This window comes from Marmota monax, unplaced genomic scaffold (assembly GCF_021218885.2).
Source record: "Marmota monax isolate L192 unplaced genomic scaffold, Marmota_monax_Labrador192_F-V1.1 WCK01_AAM20220418_F8-fsc00106, whole genome shotgun sequence".
Lineage (NCBI taxonomy): Eukaryota > Metazoa > Chordata > Mammalia > Rodentia > Sciuridae > Marmota > Marmota monax.
This window is the reverse complement of record NW_026695218.1, coordinates 10,588,760-10,609,959: the sequence shown is the minus strand read 5'-3', so window position 1 is coordinate 10,609,959 and position 21,200 is coordinate 10,588,760. Positions and strand designations below refer to the sequence as shown.

Below are 21,200 nucleotides of genomic sequence, written 5' to 3'. Positions count from 1 at the left end.
ACTTGGTCCTTTGCACCTGTTGCCTACCTACAGCATAAGCCCGAACCAGGCGGTGTCCAGTAGAAAGTTTTGCTAAGCATGCGCGGGCGCCTTCTAAGGCACGTACTTCGCACGCATGCCCAGAAACGTACTTTCCTGTTCTTTCTGGTAGCTTTTCTGGCCCTGGCCCAGCAGTTAAAATGCTACTCCTCACCAACCCCCAAACCTGCCCATTCCTTCTTTTAGCACCCTGCTAGCCCTCTGGGCCTAGCACAGTGACCGTCCCCAAAGACTCCAGAGCATCCTTTCTGATTGGTGTCTCGCCTTTCTGCTGCCCTTCTGTGGTAGGCCTGATGACCTGTTTTAACCCTCTAGTTAGGTGGGGCTTGTGGACCCACCACTTGGTCATCTTGAATCAGTTCATACACGGGACCCAGCTAGTGTAGTGCTATCCTTCGCTGGATAAATATGAGTGTTGACTAATTTCGAAAGTAAACTACAAAAACCTATTAAGTACTCTTCCAGGCCTTCCTGGGGTATTCGGTTTTCTGAAGTGTGGACGGGGGTGGTGGGGCATGGGAACTGCCTTATTAAATTCCGGGCCCCACTTTAGACCTCAGAGTCAAAATTTCTATAGGTGGGCCCTAGTCATCTATTTTTAACAAGAGCCCCAGGTGATTTCTGATGCAGGCTGAGATTTGAGAACTGTTCTTGGAAGGTTGTTAGAGTGCTGTTTTCTAGAATGGAATCAGCAGGCCTGTGGTTGAACAGGTAACAGCAGAATCTGTCCCAAAGTATGAGTGATCTGAGGAGTGGGTGGGGAGATGTCAGTCTGTGGAGTTTCCACGGGGAAGGTGGAGAGGCTGGGCCAGAGAAACCTTGTATGGCAACATTATTGTTTCACCCAGAGGTGGATGAAGGTCTCAAGAGGCAGATTAGACAAAAGACAACAAATATACTGTGATGATCACTCTAATTACTTATAGCCCTTTCTACACTGCCTTTGTTTTCTTGGTTAAGAGACAGAAAGAGGGAAAAAGCAACCACAAAATCTCATTCCTCTTGCATTTTTTCTTTTTTTTTTTTTTTAAGGAACTGGGAATTGAACCCAGGGCTTTGAGCATTTATGCACTCTACCACTGATTACAGACCCAGGATGTTCCTCATTTTCAAATAATCTGGAATACATATTTTAAAAGCAAAATTCCTACTTCAGTATTACTCCTCTGAATAATAATTGCTCTGCAAGCTGTGTAGCTCCCTATTTTGAACCAGCATTAATTTTATTATGGGCAAGGAACCAACATTAACTAAACTTCTGTTTATTCAGATTTCATTGTATTCTTTTTCTTCTCTGGAATCCACTTGGGATACTTTTTTTCTTCTAGTCTCTTCTGGCCTGTTGGAGTTTCCGACTTTTCTTCGGGTTTTATTTATTTATTTATTTATTTTTTGGTACTGGGTGCTCTACAACTGAGCCATATCCCCTGCCTTTTGAGACTAGGTCTGGTTAAATTGTGGAGGCCTAGCCTCGAACTTGTGATCCTATTACCCCAGCCTCCCAAGTCTGGGGGTTATAGGTGCATGTGCACACTGCCATGGGCAAGACTTTCTTTAATTTTGATGATTAACAGTCTTGAGGGATGCTAGTCAGGTACTGTACTTTGTAGAATATCCCTTAATTGGGGTTTGTTTAATGTTCTCCTCTTGGTTAGAATGGGGTAAAGGCATTTGGGGAGGATGTCTACAGAGCCGAGAGCCCTTCTCATCACAGGTACACACTTTGGCATAATTTTTCACTGGCAGTTACTCTTGATCATCTGGCAGAGGTGGTGTATGTCAGGGTTTTCCACTGAGAAGTTACTCCCCAATTCCTGTCCGTATGTTCCTTTTGGGAAGCATGTCCCACATTCAAAGTATTTAGAATTAAATTCCAGTTGTGTAGTGGGGAATGTACCTAAATTAGTTGAAATTTTATGTTAGGTTTGTCTTTTTTCATTTATTCAATAATCATTTTAATATTAGTGGAGGCTTATAGCTATTGACTTTATACCTTATAATTTCATACCATGGCATTTATTTTATTGCTCAACTTGTTCTTTGACCTCGGGAGTTCTTTCAGATTGGTTCTTATGTCCCTATGTCTTTCATTTTATTTTAAAGTACTTCTTTTACTTTCTGGCACTATAATTACACCATGTTCCTGGTTCATCTCATTCATTTCCTGTTCTAGCCCTCAAATCAGTCATTTCTCCTGGGAGACCTGGCTCATTTGAACCTGGGCATTTAGAAACCACAAATTGGGTGGTAGGTATGTGTGGAATCCATGTACTTTTCATCATCTTATTCCTTCACCTTCATTTGCTCCCTCTCTAGACTTTCTCCTTCTCCCCTAAGCCCAGCTACTTGAGCATTCAACCGTGCTCAAAGGGTTTCGCTCATCAACCCTTCTTGGTCCATGTGCCCCACTGACAGTCTTATTAGTATTCTCTTTCCGTTTTTATTCAGTCTCTAGTATAGCTGCATTTTCAAAAAAAGTTGGCAACTATGGTCTTATTGAACCAAAATAGATTGTTTTCCTGGATCTTTGAACACCATCCCTGTGAACACAACTTATAACTAGCTCTCTCTGAATCATGTTAAGCTCAAGTTCAGTTAGATAGCACTGTTATTTTTTTTAATTTGAGGAGGAAATAGGCAAGCAGGTTCTCCATCACAGTGTAGATTTTTAAAATTCCTAGCTTTATTTCTCTAAGACTTTTCTCTATGTTAATGCTATGTTTCTCTATGTTATTTTCCTCCTTTAGGAATACTAAAAATTTATTAGTAGGTTTGAGAATGTAGCTCAGCAGTAGAGTGATTGCTTAGTATGCATAAGACCCAGGACAAACCGGGGGGGAAAAAATATCACTAGGCTTTTTAGTAGGGCAAGATGGCTGTGGATCCCTCCAATCACACGAAGATCTCACTTAAGAAAAAACACAGGGGCTGGGGATGTGGCTCAAGCGGTGGCGTGCTCGCCTGGCATGCGTGCGGCCCGGGTTTGATCCTCAGCACCACATACAAAAACAGGGATGTTGTGTCCGCCGAAAACTAAAAAATAAATATTGAAATTCTCTCTTTCTCTCTCTTAAAAAAAAAAAAAGAAAAAACACAAAGTATAAGTCATTTCATTAGGTTCATTTTAATAAAGTTTCCAACTCAATTATTTTTAAAAACTATCAGATACATGAGATAGATCACACCAAGAGTGCAACAGCATAAATCCAATAGTCTGCAAATAAGAGGTATTGTGAGAACTGTTAAAATTGACATTGTGGTCTTTCCCCTTCCTTTCCCTTGTTCACAGTCTTTGAGACTGTTTGCACATTGTTGTTTTCTGATGCTTGATGACCTCAATACTCCTTAGAGAGGGGTAGACGTTCTTATTCTGTCAACTCCAAATACTGTCAGTGGAGGGAGTTCAGCTTTTTTCCATGGAACGAACATGGTCCTTGGCCTTTATTAAATTTGTTTTCTATTCCCTAGAAACTGATATTTAATGTTCCCTCAGAGTAATGTCTTGCAAGTCTTGCAGTGTCTGGTCACTACTGTCACTACTCACAAGTTCTTAGGATAAGCCCTACTGAATCTTACTTTGGAGATGAGATGATGCTTATTTGGGAAGGAGGCTAAGGCAATGAATGCCAATTTTCTTCACTTCTACTGAGAACAACTTCAGTTCTAACTTTGAGAGTTTGGGGCAAAGGGAGCTGAATTTACTTGTGCCAGATATCGATGATCACTTCTCAGTATTCTTTGGATGCCGTTAAGGGCCATAATTAACACCATGGAAGAAAGCATAGAATGTACATATATGTACACACACAGACCCACACTCCATTCACACTCCTCTACCAGAACTCTTTGGTAGACTCAGAGAATACAACTGACTCGCCCTTTCTGAGTGAAAAGGTTGCATTGTGTCCCTTCCCTTCCAAAGTCTAACCCATTCCACTTATTTTTGGTCCATGCTGGGTATTGAACCCAGGCCCTTGCTACCACTGAGCTACACCTCCATTCCTCCCACATCTTACTTTAACTGATGTTGGTAAAGCCTATTTCTGCAATTCCTTGCCAAAAGGAATCAGATTTTTTCCCCCCACTACTGAACATTGAAGCCAGGGCTTCATGCATACTAGAAAAGTGCTCTAGCAGTAAATTACAGCTCCAGCCCTTTTTAGTTTTTGAGACAGGGTTTCACTAAGCTGCCCAGGCTGGCCCTGGAACTTGTGATCTTCCTGCCTCAGCCTCCCAAACAGATGGGATTATAAGTGTGTGCCACCATGTTTGGCTTCAAACAGATTCTTAAACATGTATAGCTGGTACTAGTACAATGCAATGAGGTAACCCTGACATGATTTCAAGAACATTGTTAGTATAAACTCAAAACTGTGTCACACATAGAGATTGCTGGGTTATGAGAATATTGGACTAAGCCACATATAGTTAACATTTAACCACTTCTGCCGGCTGTTCTGGAGTCCTTTCACACATAAACTGGTTCCTGCATTCTGAAGCATTGTGGGCCACAAAAGATCAAGGTGGAGATCAAGGTCATATCTCTACAGAATAAGGCTGGAGTCCTGCCAACTCTCCTTATAGTCTAAGAGAAATGGGTAAGGTCAGTCATTTCATTGTTATTGGTGACAATCTCACAGGCTGGGCTGAAACTTACAAAACTATTTATAGTAGTTCCAAGGGAAGCAACTAAATGTTAACATGGTCATTCAGCCACATCTCTCATCATCCGCTTATTCACATGGTCAAAACAGGGGAATGTCAATTGAAGAAATGAAGTGGGAATAAGAACAAGATAGGTGAGCCAGGAAGATTTCCAGGGACAGAACAAAAACAATTTCCAACCAGATATTTTTTTATTATATTTTAAGTATTATGAAATTCTTCCTTTAGTGAAGTTTTCATTAACAAGTTTTTAAGTGTTCTGGTGGTTTAAAAAACAACAAAACAAGTATTAGTTGACAGGGACAAGGAAAAACTAAGGATTCAAATTGTACGATGCCATTTAAAATCTTCGATGTTCACTCCTTCAGGCAAGGACTGAAGACCAGAACTCAAGATGGTTGTGGACATTAACAAGGGGCTCCTGCCTCCTGCAGTCTCCTGCAACTCTCTTAGGTAACTTTTCTCATCAAAATAATTTGGCTTCCAGGTTTTTCAATAAAACTGCTATGAGACCAGCAACCATTTCTGAGTTGACTGGGATGTATTCTTCAATTTCCATTCCAATGAACATAGAAGAGACCCAAATTACTCCATTTTAAGTTGTTTCTTTCCTGCTCAGGAGAACTTTGGGTCTCACCCTTCTCTAATTTCCTATAATAAAATTTCCTATTTGATATAATGCATACATATTATGTAATTTGATATGTTTTTATTGCTTAAGGAAAAAATACAGAATTCCTATCATCACATTACCCTGGTGATTATACTTAAATGTGCTTTCTTTATGCATCAGCAAAATGTCCACCAAGCAGTTGAAAACACAGACATGCATATATTCTAAAATGTACTAAATAAATAATGGGCCAGAAAAGTATTAGTATCCTTCTTGAAAGTTGAGAAAAAGAGATCTTGGTTGCCAGAACTTGGATACAACACCGGCCAGTAAACACATACATACTAGTCTGCACATGAGATTTTCAACTTGATAATGAGCCCAAACCAAAACAGGGTTTATGACCTACATTTCCTTAGGTCTTGCTGAGCATCTGCTTCAGCATAAAATTCTGTTCACTTCATTTTCCAATCTAACCATGAGGTTTGGAGCTAAAGGCTGTCAAGCCCAAGAAACTGGAAGTAAAACTTCAGTAATTCAATAGTGCCTGCTAGTCAATTAACAGGTGTTCTTTAAGAGGTCATCAATAAATGTTGTGGCTTAATGCATTGTCTAAAAATGTCCTGGTTCATTGTTTTTCACTGCAATGAAAGGTCAACAATTCCTATATCAAATGTGTAATGCAAACAACATACAACACAAACTAAAACAAGAAAGTGCAGTACTTTGTTGACTATATATTTTCTTTTTCCTCTTTAATATTAAATTGCTGCAGTCTAGTTATTGGAAACATGCATTTGCTACTAATTCATAACACACTGAACACTCCTGATTTCCCTTAAAAAGGGTATTTTCCAGATTTCCAGATATAGGATGGCCTCTGGCAAGGCCACTTAATCTTTGATGCATTTACTCTTTACCATCCAAAAGTAACCAGTGAAAAGTGAATAAAACCCTACCATAGTATTCAGAATCCACCAATTATTAACTTGTAATTAATGTAATCCACAAGTCAAAATTTCTTCATGCATCAATGAATAAGAAAAAAGTAATTTGCATGTGGTTACATTCATTTTCCTATTTGAAGAAGGCATGTAGTTTCCACCCATGTGGGTCTACAGCAAACATGAAAAAGAGCAAATCTATCCTTCAAAAAACAATTCAACTACATAATAAAATTACCATGATTTTATTCTGATTTGTACCTTGAGAATTAAAATGGCCACTTGATTAGGAGGAAGTGATCAAATAAACAAAGGAATAACATTTGCAGGGCTGAGGTAATCCTGAATATTTGGAAGAATGAGTTAGAATGACCTCTAACTTTAAAAGAGTTGTTGTCTTTTTTTCCCCCTCTTCTTTTCTTTTTTTTTCCTTTCTTTTTTTAAAAATAAAGACAGGTCTCTCTATGTTGCCCAGGCTGGCTTTGAACTCCTGGGCTCAAGCAATCTTCCTGCCTCAAACTCCCCAGTAGCTGAGACTTGAGGTGCATACCACTATGCCAGGCAAGTAGGTTTTTTCAGATAAGAACTCTCTGAATATTCCTATCCTCCTAGCTCATGCCTTTGAGGGCTTCACTTGATAACTACCATAGGAAAAGTTTGTGGTGCAAAGTTCCATGTGCATTAACCAAAGCTATTCAATGGAAATACAATTTTGCACACATTGTTACATTAGGGGAGGGACAGAAATAATAATTGTGAGAAGGCAAATTCTTAAAACTGAACACTTAGAATCCATTAAAGTGAAAGACAGGTTTCTGGCCACAGTTAAGACCTCAGTCGAAAAATCATTGATAGTAGCCCTAACACAGTGCCAATTATTTCTCTTTTAACATGGATATTTGAAATAGGTGGAGACTAAGAAAACAAAAAGTGTTTTAAAGGAGTTGTTCTTATTTTATTATCAAGATTTTGAATTTGAATTTTTTCATGATGTGGATCAAACTTGGGGTTTTGGCATACTAAGAATATGTTCTACCACCGAGGTATACACCTCCACCTCCTTGAAAGAATAGCACACCTAATCAACCGCAGTAGAACTTGGCATTTAGGCTTGATTCTTGAATGAACTTCCAATAATTTGTAAATCACTAATCTAGGTTGGTACACAACTCTCCAAGTTTCTCCAGTAGTGGAGAAATCACTAACATTTACTAGAAGTTTTAGGAAGCTCTCAGGTTGAAACTGATGCAGAGACTCTTTCCATTAAATTGGGCTTCCTCAGCAGAAATCTTCCCATTGAGACAAAGGTTTTAAGGCACTAAAAATAAATGGTATGAAAAAAGCTAAGAATGAGTCAGATCTTTCCAGAAATAAAAGATACTTCCAAAAACATAATCCAGTCACCTGTCTGCCCTACTTTAACATCTAAAGAGAATAGAGAATTTACTTTTCATGGCTAGCTAATTCAGCTTTTTCATTCTCCCAAATTTATTTACATGTCCCAGGTTCATATTTCCTCAAGAGGTAGTAGAGAGAGATAAGGATTTGTGGGGGAAGGGGAAACAAGCAAACTAATTTTGTATCCTAGTCTAGAGATTAATGAATTACATAATGACAGCACTGAGTCCAAACTACCCAGTGGCTGGAATTGTAACAAGGCACTCCTTTCTACTGTTGTGAGGGGAAAACATATACTTAAAAAATTAAATTTTCACAACCAGGTAAAGGAAATTTGTTAAAAGCACAGAGCAAATTCTGGAAAAAAAAAAATCCACTCTGAACCTCAGTTCCAGCAAGATTTCCCTACATCTTCCAATGGATACAATTTTGCCATGATAAAAAAAAAAAAAAAAAAAAAAAAAAAACTAAATAAAAACAGGGTTCAAGTTGGTTAGGTCAGCAGGCAAATGGGAGTAAGGGTGATCTGATTGTGGAGGTAGGCATGGTGGGATAGGATTAACCTGGAGGAAAAATGTTTCTGATGCTTGTGCATGTGTGTGTGTGCGTGTGTGTGTGCGCCTGTGCATCCATACCAATTTAAAAAGTGTGGGAAGGCCCTGCTCACATGATTAGAATAAGCACAGTTTTCCCATCTGCGTGCATTTCTACATAGGAAAGGATCTGATGCACATCACACACCCACAGACACACGTGAGGGCCATCCTGGCTTGAACACAGACTCAGAAACAGATCCACAGAATCCTTCAAGAGCTGCTGGTTCTACAAGAATGATTAGTAGCTGCAAGATTATACTTCCTCTTGACATGCAGGATTTTTATATTGCTCTTTTCTAGAAATCTCCCTTTTCCAAGAGTATTAAGTCCTGGAGGGATTAATCTTGACTCTTCAATGGACATGACTCAGAAGAGGAGTTACAGGAATTAATACTAGTAATAATATGGCCCCTGGGGTTGGGGTAAAATATTCCTGGATTAAAACAGTTTTGCAGGGATGGAGGGAGAAGCAGAGTTCTGGGTGGAAGTGGAAGGCCTCTAGGAAGGAAATTGAAGTGTGTGAAAGTCTAGAAATCAATAAAAACAAAATAAAGCATAACTTAGAAGGGCTTCAACCAAGTGTCACTACAACTGAGTTTGTTGAGTTGAAGAGACTCTGCTCTGATGCAGGGGATGGAAATAACTGATACTATTTCTTCTTGAAAAGGCTCAGCTGGGAGTGGTGTGGTGATATTTGTGGGGTGGAGCAGAGGTGGAGGCCTAGGCTCAGGTACTGCTCCTAAGGTTTTTGCTTGCCTGCTTTTGAAGGAAAGGGTGCTAAAGCAAAAGGATCAGCAGCTGGTAGTTCCGTAGTCCTGGAGGAAAGGGATGTGATGGAAACAGAGCCTGCTATTGACTGCTTGTTGGTTTGGGAAACAATTTTGTATGCAGCAATTGGCTGGGCTTCTGGGCTTGGCTCATCTTCTGGGCTATAGTGACGGGAATATTTGGATAAAGACTGGGGGCGGAATGGTTTGCCAGCCATAGGGCCTGAGACAGCTTCTTTCTGGGGCAGAGGTCCTTTGCTTCTGTCATTGGGCTGGCCCCCAGATTCCAGGGAGGTTCCCCTGGGAGAGATAATGTCAAGATGGTCTACTGCTTTGACAGAATGGGAGGGGTGGTTAGACTGTTGTACAAAACCAGTTATGGAATACTGAGTTTGGACAGAGCTGTACACTGCTCTTTCAAGGCCTGAGAGCAGAGGGACATCACCTGTCTGGCTGAGGAGACTGGTCTGTGCAGGTGGTTCCTGAGAGGAGCTCTGGATAAGTGGTAACTCCTCCATGCTTTTCTTCTTGGTAAAAGGAGCTCTCAAGAACACATCTACCTCCTCTGGCTGGGAAGGAGCCACACTGCCTTTGGAGACAAATGGCGCTTTGGAGAAAATGTCCATGTCATCAGCTAGAACTCTTGAGCTCCTGAAGGGGGCTGTGGCGAAGACATCTGGCTCACTAAAACCATCGGTGGCTGGCTGCGTAAGGGTTTGGAACTGGTTCTTTCTTCCACTTTGCATTGCTTTTGCTTGCTCAGCAGAGATTTCAGTTGAAGCAAATGCAACGGCTCCTCCTGGCTTCCCCTGGGACGGCTTGCAGCTTTCATCCTCCTCTTCAGACTCCATAAGGAGAGGTCGAGACCCACTGCAGTCTAGCATGTCTCCCTCCAGGTCAGTCCCCTCCTCTTCACTGCTGTGGAAAGAGCTGTTGCTTGAAGGGCCATCTCTGGCTAAATAGTCAGATTCTAAGTTGTTCTGAGTCTTTGAGCCAGGTACTCTGGAGGGGTCTGGATACAGGGGAAGGCCTTCAATGCCCGCTGATTCTTTAAAGTGCTCTACAGTAATTACAGGACAGGGATTGGGCTCTCTCTGGAGACCTAGAAAAGCATAAAATGCAGAATTAACATGTAGGTCAGTTCAACTGTTTTTGGAACATTTAATAGTCAACCCGCGGCAGAAACATTGTGGGAACAAATAAAAGGTGTTGAAAATGGAAAAGGAAAAAACAGAAAAAAAAAGTCAGGCAAGGAAACTGCACACAGACTGGAACACAACCAATCACTATCTCACATTTTGGAACATGATAGGCACAATGTGCAGGAAAGGAGATGAAGATGTTAGGCACACAGACATTCAGCATAACTACGCAATGCTCCTACTCGCGGGGCCAGGCACAGACACCTGCTCTACCTGGCACTGGCTCATCATGGAATGAAAACAAACCCAGTCACTCATCTCCACATATGCCATGAAAGTTTTGGATTATGTAGAAACACTGTCTGGGGATGAACTCAAGTTAGTATCTGTCATGTGGTCATCTGCTCCACATGCAGAGGGACAGACCCTCGGAAAATCAGCCCAGCATGGCTGCTCAGTAGGTGCAAGTTTACTTGGTGATTCACATCACCAGCACTACTAAAGAGCACTGGGGTGCCCAGATCAAAACAACTGAAGGTACTTTCTAAACAGAGGATACAGAATTAAAATCATACTAAATAAAATCACCTTCAGCTGGAGTTGCTCTGGAATTTTGTTTTCAGTCTTCTGAGTTAGCAAAGACCTCCTCTGCTTAAATGAATCCATCATTAAGTTCTTTAAGCAGAAGGAGTAAAATGTATGGGTAATTATGGAATCTTAGCAAACTGCTAAAGGCTAGTCTATGCCTATCTAGGTAGAGGTGCCTCAGGGTGCTCTGGCTTTTGAAATCAAATAGACAATTATCAGAATGCAAGAGAGCTTACCTTCCAAGAAATATTAGCAGGTTAGAAGTATGTCATTGGGCACATGTTAGCAAGAGGGCAGGAAAAAGGCATATGTAACTAAGCAAGAAGAATCCAGAGAAAGGACGGTTGGGGCAGGGTAAAGGTATCATCATCGTGGGCTCAATAAAGAGACACAATTGGAGTTTCCCAACCCACCAGGATAAGAATGTTAGGTACAATGATTTGGAGTCATAGATGACTCAGGACTTCTATACAGATGGAATTCAATTATCCCCTCCCACACAGGCCCTCTCCCCTTCTATGAAAACCATTAGCTTGCAGAAATTTCTGCTAAAAATTATCCCCTTCTCAAGTTTCTGCTTGAATTAAGCACACGGAACACAGCAGAAGAGGCATCAAAATTAGTTTATTGGGAAACCAGTCACTTAGACATTACATTGTAAAGAGAATGTAGAGAGAGGTCTGAACATTTTATAAGATACTATACAAAAATACTATGTTTCTCTGAATCCTATAACTTTTTAGCAGTGCTTTCTTTTTAAACAGTTCTGACCTTAAGTATTATTTTTTCCAGGAACAAAAAGTATTTTTTTCCACTCACTTTTATTTTCCTTTCTATCTGTATGAATGTATTTAGTCAATTACAAATTTGAAATTTAAGTGCTGGTGCTAACTAACTTTCGGAACAGTCTTTGAAGATTATGTTTTTGAAGAGAATAAATTTTTCCTTGTATTAGAACTCGAAGATGTGCAGTTACATGGTGGTATGAAGGCATCAGTTAGCTGTTAGGAGATAAATAGGATAACTTTTCCCTTCCAAGATATGTGGGAAAGACACAGTCCTAATTCTCAGGCAAGTATATTGATATATTGTCTCAGCAACACCCAAGCAACAATTTCTGAAGGGAAAAATATTTTTTCCAAAATGAAAATCACCAAGCCTTAAAGAGACACAGGAGACCCCTAAAAACCTTAAATCACTTCCTTGCACAGCAACAGCTGGAAAAACTTTCATTTGCCAAAATTAAGGTATAATTTTTCATCTTCCAAAACTATTCTGAAAGCTGACACTGTCATATTGATTCTGCAGGAAAGCAAAATATCTTTTAGAGATTAAGGAAAGAGTGGGCAGAATTTAGTCAAGCCAATGACTAATTCGGGCATCATCTAAATCAAGAATCAAAATGAACACTATTAATTCCAGCTACTTGGGAGGCTGAGGCAGTAGGATCACAAGTTCAAGGCTAGCCTCAGCAACTTAATAAGATCCCATCTAAATAAATAAGGACCAGGGATGTAGCTCAATGGTAGAGTGCCCATGAATTCAATCCCCTGTACTGCAAAAGAATTGGGGGCGGGGGAGTACACTACTTTGACAAAGTTGGTGGTTTTAGGAAATTTAAAATGAATCAAAACTATTTGTTAAAAAGTGAGTTTGGGGCTGGGTGTGGTGGTACACACCTGTAATCCCAGAGGCTCAGGAGGATGAGATAGGAGGATCAGAAGTTCAAAGCCAGCCACAGCACTTAGTGAGGCCCTAAGCAACTTAGTGAGACCCCATCTCAAAAAAATAAAAAGAACTGGGAATGTGGCTGAAAGTGCCTCTGGGTTCAATCCTGGGTACAAAAACAAACAAATAAAACAAAACTTCCAACTCAGAGCATATTCTATGACCTTCAGTGGTAAGTAAGGGGATAAACCATACTTAAAATGCCAACAATTTTTAAAAGTTCAGTCACAAAAACACTATAATATCAAGTGTGAAAGGGAAATTAGTCTCCTTCAAAACAAGGACAGAAGCTATTTCCTATCTGTCTTTGAGCATCCATCTTTTTTTGTAAAACTGGAAAAGTACATTTAATGATTTTTCCTGAGAAGACTTAGTCCCTCAATCTTTTCATTCTTTTTAGAGCAGGTTCCAGTGTGACTGGGGCATAGAATAACCTCCCTTTGCAACTCTGTAGGCCTGGCACTCTGAAGGCTAAAGAAATGCGAGAGAATAAAGGGAAGCCCAGACATTTACATTTCCTTAAGGAATTCTTTTGATGGTAGAACAAGAAACAGATTAATCAAGAGAAGGAGAGATTCTAATCACTGTAAACAGAAGGGAGACTCTAGAGGTGACTCCATATTAGTCAATTTTGAGGCTCCAAGTTATGTAGATTTCAGTAAAACCTCTTATGCTTCAGGGAGTAGCAAGGAGTCCCCAAAAGTGCCTGATGATTTGAGATGTGATGACTCTGGACATTTATCTGTCTGACTAATGAGAGTCATCAGAGTACTTTCTAAAGAAGGAAAATCTGAGCCCAGCATGGTGGCATACTTTTGTAATCCCAGCAACTCAGGGGCCTGAGGCAGGAAGATCACAAGTTCAAAGCCAGTCTCAGCAACTTATCGAGGACCTAAGCAACTTAGTGAAACCCTGTCTCAAAAAAATCAAAAGGGCCAGGGAAGTGGTTAAGTGCCCCTGGGTTCAATCCCGAGCATGCGCGCGCGCGCGCACACACACACACACACACACACACACACAAGAATCAAAGTCTGAAGTTAAATTTTGGGTTGGATATTCCTTCGTCCAATGAATTAGAATTTTACTTTTCTCCATGTCATAAACATAAATAACACTTTGGGGAATATCAAAGACATAATTCTTGCCAGAAATGGAAAATAAAGAGTACTGAAAAGCCTTCTCATGGAGTTAGTGAATAGAAAGCAAAATTCCCTTCATAAGACCTCAGAAATGTGGCATCAGTCGATATTCAGTTTGGGACCCAAATTAAGGAATTAAGGGATGAGCACCACACTAAGAATTTCCATGACCTTTGGGCTTTGATAATAAACAGAAGCATCTGGTTCTGCCATATGTTGGGTAGCTGCAGAACACACAACTGGATGGGGGCCAACACTAGCCAGTGATGCCGCATGTCTCAAGCCTATGAGGCAATTAAATGAGAGCAATTTCTCACTGGGCATACAATTGTCCTCACTAATCTAGAATGTTTAATTACTTTGGCCTTGGTATGTTATAGACTAAATTTAAGGAGGGCAGCTGCAAATCTGGACTCTATTTTACAATCCCAGGTCTGGTCATACCATAGGGGCTTTGTTCTACTTGACCACAAGGGGTTTTATTTTCTAAGGTGGCATGACTCATAAAAATGTCCTCGGTATGTCTCTCACATGTGTCCGCCTTTTCTTTTCTGGTCACTCAATAGTGTGTTTAAATCCATTCAGCAAAAGTGGGTTTACAACTCAGGAAAACAACAGCTATTTTAAATTATTTACATCTCTAAACATCATGCTCTCATTTGAACAGATAAAAGTCTTTATTTCCCTGTAAGTTTACATAAGAAATTTGTTTACAGACTTGTTATTTATACAATACTTGTGAAGCAATGTTCAAATTTCACATTTTTACTGCATAAGATAGCTTCATGTACATCTGTTTGCTTTATCTTCTTGGGGAGGACAGGTTAAAGACCTATGGTAAACATACATCCACGTGACAAAGGGGTGTGCAATAGGGCAGAGTAGAATATTCACAGGAAAAGAGTAAATTCAGGACACTGCGACAAAATGGGAACCGAGAAAGTGTCTTCCATTATAGCAACTACCACCATTTGGTAACTTTGTTTGTATAGGATAGCATTACCCAAGGAGCCTCCCTCCCCCATCCTAGTGAAAGGAAACCCATGAAAATCGAAATAGGATCTTGGTACAGATTTTTTGAAATGGGAGCCATCTGAGATTCATTCCACTTGAAGAAACCTAAGCACATCCAACTTCAGGAACATCACCAGTATGGAAATGAAAAGATTAATTTTGGATTGGTAAAGTTAGTCTCTAGAGAGGAACATAAAACAGCTTTGCAAATCTTGAGTGTTTCACCAAGGATTCCATTCTAAATATCTGACAGTTTTCTGTTCTGCCAGGAAGTCTATGATTTGCTTAATTCAGTATATTTGAGAAGTGCATAATTTTTATCCCTGAACTTAAAGTTAGTTGCTACAGGACCCTGATAATAGACTAAGAAAGTCAAGGACTCCTGGAGGTCACAGAAAAACCTCATCATGGGAGATTATTTTGGCCTTATGTGTCTATAGCATTCATTTGTTTAGCTGAATGCAGATCTTTCCATACCTCTGGGCTCTCGGCCCAAAGGTCCTCTCACTCCCACAACTGAAGCCAGAATCACTGCTGACCTGGGGGAAGGTTATGTTGTTTTGAATCAAAATCACCAATTTTCTATTGGGAGAGTAGAAAATGGGTATTAAAAGTAAAACAAAGCATCTTGAGAAAAACAGGTACTTTCCTGGGTTTGTTTTGCACCAATTATTAGCAACCTAAGTTATAATTCTAATGAATTAATTCTAATAAAGAAGAGCCAACTCCAATATCAAATGACACTGAACAAAGTGACAGATTCTTTCAGAGGTATTTTAAAAACTCATATCTTTCAATTTTCTAAACCATACTAAAGATGGGAGTTATAAATGAAGTTCCCTTATTCAGAGTATTAAGGAAAGTAAGACTGATCATGTTCATTTTCTCTTGTAAGGTCTCTCTGGGAATTTTCTGTGGATTCTTCTTTTTACTCTCTTCAGTAATAACCACTCTTCATCTTACTGGGGTGATTTTGCTTTTTGGAAATAGCTAAATGTTACCCAGAAGCAGGAGTAGTGGAAAAAGTGAATAGAATATACTTTCAGATGCTGAAAGTGTATAATTTGATAATACAAGTGATTTGCTTATGCGTTCCTTAATGTTATTTCTAAGAAGATGAGTTTTAAAAAGAATGTGAATGATGACAGCATCACTAAGATAAGTATTAACTTCCCAAGTGAACTAGGATACCTTTGAAGAAAACATCATTCAATTAGATGTCAAATGTGTCTGCTAAAAGAATCATTAATTGTAATGATTATAATCATATTTAGAAGTGTCCATTTAAACTTTATCTCCTCTGAGAACTGTATTTTTTTAAACATTGGGAATTGAATTTGGCGATTTCATTATTTGAATGCTGTAAAGGGGAAAAAAAACCCAATTTGTGATGTTTGCTAGGATAGTTATTACTCTTATTTAAACAGTTGGAATAAAAGCAAATGCATATAAACATATGCACATAGTATTTGCTCAATTTTAATGGCAGATCCCTGAGCATACATTTTAAAATATTATTTTATTGGAATATGTAGGGGTGTACATGTGGGTGCATGTGCAAGAGTGTAACATTAAAAAAAAAATCTACATCCAAAACTCTGTGATGTTTTAGGATTCTATTCAGATAACCAAGAAAGAGTAAACAGGTTAATAAAGCCCATTATAATTCTCTAACATATAATGCTGCTATAATAATACCAGGAATACAGACAATAACTGAAGAACATCAAGATTATATAAATCCTTCATAGTCCTTCAAAGCCTAACAATACATACTTAGGACCTTATGCTTCTAAAACCTTAAGATCATCTATCCAGTCACACCATCATTGTATAAGTAAGTGACAGCAGCTCTGAGAGGTGAAGTACCTGCCAAAAATTACTCAGCCAGTGCCTGGTAAGGGTTGGAATGAGATTCCTGCCCAGGCCTCTTCTCTCCACCCCCTGCCTTAATTCAGCTCAGATCCCACACCTGTAAAATGAAGTGAATGGACTAGCAGATGGTCTCTAAGGTCTCTCTTATAACTCACTCTGTTGCTCCAGAAGTCCATCAATTACTACAATATTATGCTTATTTCAAATAAACTCTTTTAGCTCAGAGATGATGCTATAAACTAAGGAAGTCCCTGTTTACCAAATCACTAATGTGCATTCCTCAAAAGAAAAGCAGAAAGAGGCTGTACTCTTAAAGAATAAGCCCAAGATAGTTCTTTGTCATTATCTTCTTCAAGCATCTACCATCATCTCTGGCTTCTAGTCTATTTTCATTAACTGTCTCCATTAAGCTTTATTGAGCCAAATGACTAGTTACTATATTTCAATGTAATTATGGGTAATGCATGAAAGGAACAATTTAGAGACACCTATTCTAAACTGTACGCTTCATGGTTTCAACTAAATTGAGAAACTATAGTTCATTATATTTCTAACACATATATATGAAAAAATCAAATATGAAAACATAGAACTAAACATTATCCTTCTTTAAAAATAAACATTTCCTTTGTTAATTTATACATTCTTTCTGTGTCCAGGAAAGAGGATACAATTCTGATCTGCAGCAAGTTTCTTGTCCATAAAGGGGTAAACCATGTCCTATTTCCACTGCTACCCAATCACAGAGAGCTCTTCACGGCCTTTTGTTTTCTGTCGTCAGCAGGAAGCTGTGCCTCTCTCAACTTTGGAAATGATCTGTTCTCCTAGCAGAAGCCTTTATTTAGCTCATCTAATTTCAGCTGGCAAGGGAAGTATTTGAAGTCAGAAGGAAGAATGAAAGGTTCAGACTTGTCCTCTGAAGCCTTTCCAGGCTACTCTTCCACTGCTGGGGTCAAAGCTGGCCCTCCAGAATGCAGTGTCTGCAGGCTCTTGTTGCTGTTAAACTCCTCCCCACCCCCCCACCCTTAAAGTGCAAATGTGAGGAAGAAGAAACAAAAGTACTAGCTAGAGAACAAGCAAATGGACTTGGAACTTTATTTATACAAATCTGATCAACTAAGTTTGTCCCTTTTGATCATGAACAATGGCACTCGAGAAAGAGAACAAGGTGGTTCTCTGTGCCCCTTCTTTTCAAAAGGGTGATTTTATAAAAGTGCTTTCCATGTAAGGAAATAAAATACACTTTAGTGAGTAAGTACATATACAGAGGGTGACCATGAGGCATGTTGTTATGTCAGTGCAGGGGCCTTTATTTATTTTATTAACAACAGTCTAAGGTTAGTGAAGAATTATGCCTTGTTTGGTTTTTAAATCTGGGAAGCCAAGGAAAACCATCTGAACATATTCCATTGGCTGCAGCCTTCAATTTAAACATCAGAGAGAAAGGTAAGTAGCCAAACTGTGCCCAGCTTGTCAGCACACTTATTTCTGATTATCTGAAAATAAACAACATGCTTATTCTATAGAGACAAGACCTGCTGGAAGCTTATAGCAAGACACACAATCTACTCAAAATAATTCCATATGTTACACTGTAGAATCGCTGTGTGGTTATACAAGGGAAAGTGATCAAAACCCTGTACAGACACCTGATATCGGACTTGAAACGCCAAGTGGAAACAGAACTATTCAGTGTCTTCATTTATACACAATTTACAATATTTGATTCAAAATAAAAATCACAAGAAAAATACATCTGTTTCTGCTACAATTCCTTCCCCTCCCCTATCCACCCCCCAGTGAAAAGTCTTCTAATAAAAGGTATCATATTACCACCACTGTCTTGTTTTGGTCTAATTCTGAGGTTCTGGTTTGAGCCAGGTAACATGAAAAGGAATGGCAATACTTGGGGTTTATATAACGTACACATTTTATCCAAGGATCTCAAGTACTTGCAGTCACGTCTCCAGATCTGAGAAATCACGACTCAGTGGAAGCCAGAAAGTTGGACGAATGCTGGGTGGGTTGCATGGGGTGTAAATCTCTTGGCTAAGTCTATGATTAAACAAGGGCAAAGTTGGTAGGCCAGAGCTGGGCTCAATTTCTCTTCTCAAACATATACTATCAGTGAGTTTTACCCTCTCTTAAACCACACACCCATCTCCAGGCTACTGCCTAGAGTTAAAACCAGCTGAAGAAGCCAGGTCCTCATGATAATGCATCAGAATAAAAAGCAAAAACAGGAAAACATATTCATCAGCATCTGGCCAAGGAGACAGGGGCTGGGAGGATTGATTTGGGAGGCCATTCCTAGCAAGAATGAGACAAAGGTGTCAGTTCACTATGTTCAGTTACAGTTAAGCTTTTGGTGGAGTCAATTCCAGCAGAGGTGAAGCTCATGGCATCTAGCGCTTGATTTAAGATAATGCTATTGAAGAAGGTTAATGAGAAAACACAGCAAACTAACAGGGAGGAACTGGCCAAGGAATATATCTGGAGGGCCAAAGTGATTTTCTTTCCTTATCATTTCTATAGGAGAAGGCAAGGGGTAGGAGAAAAGGGCTGGAGGGCCCTTTATTTGTAGATTTTTTAAAAAAATCATTTTTCTCATAACTCCGTAATGAAAATGTATATTACGGCATGAAGGTTACAGAACTGCATCTGCTACTGGGTCACCGCTACAGGTCTATGAGCTGATCCACCAGCAGCAAAGACCTGGCTAGGTTGGGAAGACTGGACTCAGAGCTCCCACTGCTGTTTCTAGAGTGCCCACCTGGAAGTGGAGAGATAGGAATTCAGTACAAAACACAGAGGGTTAAGGTTTAGATGTGCAGAGAAAGCAAAGGAGAAAAAAAACAACACAGAAACCTAGAGAGGCAACATTTTACATTTGCAAACTCTCATATGTAATGATTTTTAAACATAAAATTTAGCTATCTACCACCTCCCACCAAAAGTTTAGGCACTCTGTGTACACCATAGCATAGGCAGACACCTTATAAAGATGAAGCTCTTCTCCAAACAGTACGTTGCCTGAGAATTGCTGGCTTTACACTAGATTTCTGTTAACATCAAGCCATCCCCTTGATCAATTTTTGATTTGGGGAGAAATTAGTTATTAAAACACTGTAATAAGAACATGCTTTAAAAAAAATAAATACATGGTCTGATGGCAATTCAGTGTTTTATGGCATGTTCAAGTGATTTCAATTCATCAAAGAGGAATAAGCATGCTCTGAGAATGTCCAAAAGATGTGGCTAATACAAAAGCACCACTGTTAATCTCTTTGGAAAGAATATTTATTACAGATTGTTCTAATCATAAAAAAAGTTAAGAACTTTTGATATATAAATTAAATTTCCACTGACTGAAGATCACTTTATTTTTGGCTTGATACTTTGTAAACTAGTTGTTAGTCAAACTATTTCTACATAAACATCATGGTCAAGCTTTAGGTACCTCTATCAGTATCTCCATCTCTACCTATCTATACTGGTCCAGCCTACAATGAATGATTGTCATTGCCCCCAGTGTCCTTCACTAAATGTTGACTCTTTCCCCCACTTGCAGATTAGGTACATTATTATTTTGATGAGAGCAGATGTCAAGCTCTTCCTTGTTCCCCCACCTCTTTCTTACCTTGTGGGTTTTTGGTTATCAATACAGGAATAGGGTCAAACTCATCTTCTGCCACCTTTTCCGAGCCCTCAGGGACATCAAAACCTGAGATGAGATTACTATCTTCTGCAGCTTAATACAGAAGGCAAGCACACAAGTAGAAACAACAGAGGTAGAGATTAGCAAACAGAGAGAAAGGGAAAGAGGCACAAAGTTCCCAACAATATATTTATATATATATAATTACTGGAGTTCTTAAAGTTGAAGGTACTTATTTTTCTGAGTTGAAATAAAAGTAGGGAAACAGAAAACATAAAGATATGGAAAATGCTTTAGAATTGGCCATGTTAAGTCTTTCATAAATGATTAGGGAGAAGGGTTACTGGAAGAATTTTCTCTACTATTTGTAGGACCATTAACTATAATTATTGTGAAGTATCTCTTCAATGTTACTAATTCAGAAAGGCACAAGAATGAGTCAGCTGTTTTCTTTATTGAGGGAAAAGAGGCCTGGCTAACATGTTCAAAAAACTCAAAACTAGGAGTGTCGGGGAGAGAGAACTAGCAGTTCTTTAAGAAGTGATGACTGAAGGGGCAGGTGGTGCAGCTCAGTGGAACAGCACATGCTTAGCATGTGTGAAGCCCTAGGTTCAATCCCTATCCCCAAGAGACCCCAAACCAACAATAGGTAAGTATACACAAGGCAAGTAAAAATACTTATAGAAGGACTCATTGTTCTGTGAATGGGAAAAGACTTTCAAATGACTTAGTTGCCTCAGGGAGCAGTAGGGCATAAAATCTCCTGCACTGAAACTTCTAGCAGAAGTTTTTAAAAATGTTTTCTCCAATCTAATTAAAGCAACAGTACCAACAAGTGCTACCTGAGCACCTATTTTGCAAGGGATGTTTCTCTGTAATTAGATACTGCTGCTGGCATACTCCTGCCACACACCACTGTCTAATTAGGTAACTTCCCTTTACATATGCTATGAAAAAAAAAAAAAAACAATCATTTTAATGCTATCAGAGATAAAAACAAAAGCTCAGCTATTACCACTGCAAACCATGAGCTA

The 21,200-nt window shown here is 39.3% G+C and overlaps 1 protein-coding gene across 13 annotated transcripts in view; it reads right to left on the bottom strand.

The window, feature by feature from the left end:
* Window positions 1-3,144: 3,144 nt before the first annotated feature.
* Window positions 3,145-21,200, bottom strand: part of Aak1 (AP2 associated kinase 1) — a 174,910-nt gene continuing 156,854 nt past the window's right edge. For 8 of the 13 annotated variants that reach the window (XM_046432278.2, XM_046432277.2, XM_046432276.2 and 5 more), the window contains 2 exons: window positions 20,149-20,259; window positions 3,145-10,124 (listed from right to left, as the gene is read on the bottom strand). In XM_046432278.2, coding sequence (XP_046288234.1) covers window positions 8,995-10,124; window positions 20,149-20,259 — 1,241 coding nt within the window. In that variant the 3' untranslated portion in view covers window positions 3,145-8,994. Of the gene's footprint in view, window positions 10,125-17,591; window positions 19,282-20,148; window positions 20,260-21,200 lie in introns of those variants that run through there. The other 5 variants (XM_046432282.2, XM_046432285.2, XM_046432286.2 and 2 more) reach the window with 2 other exon arrangements.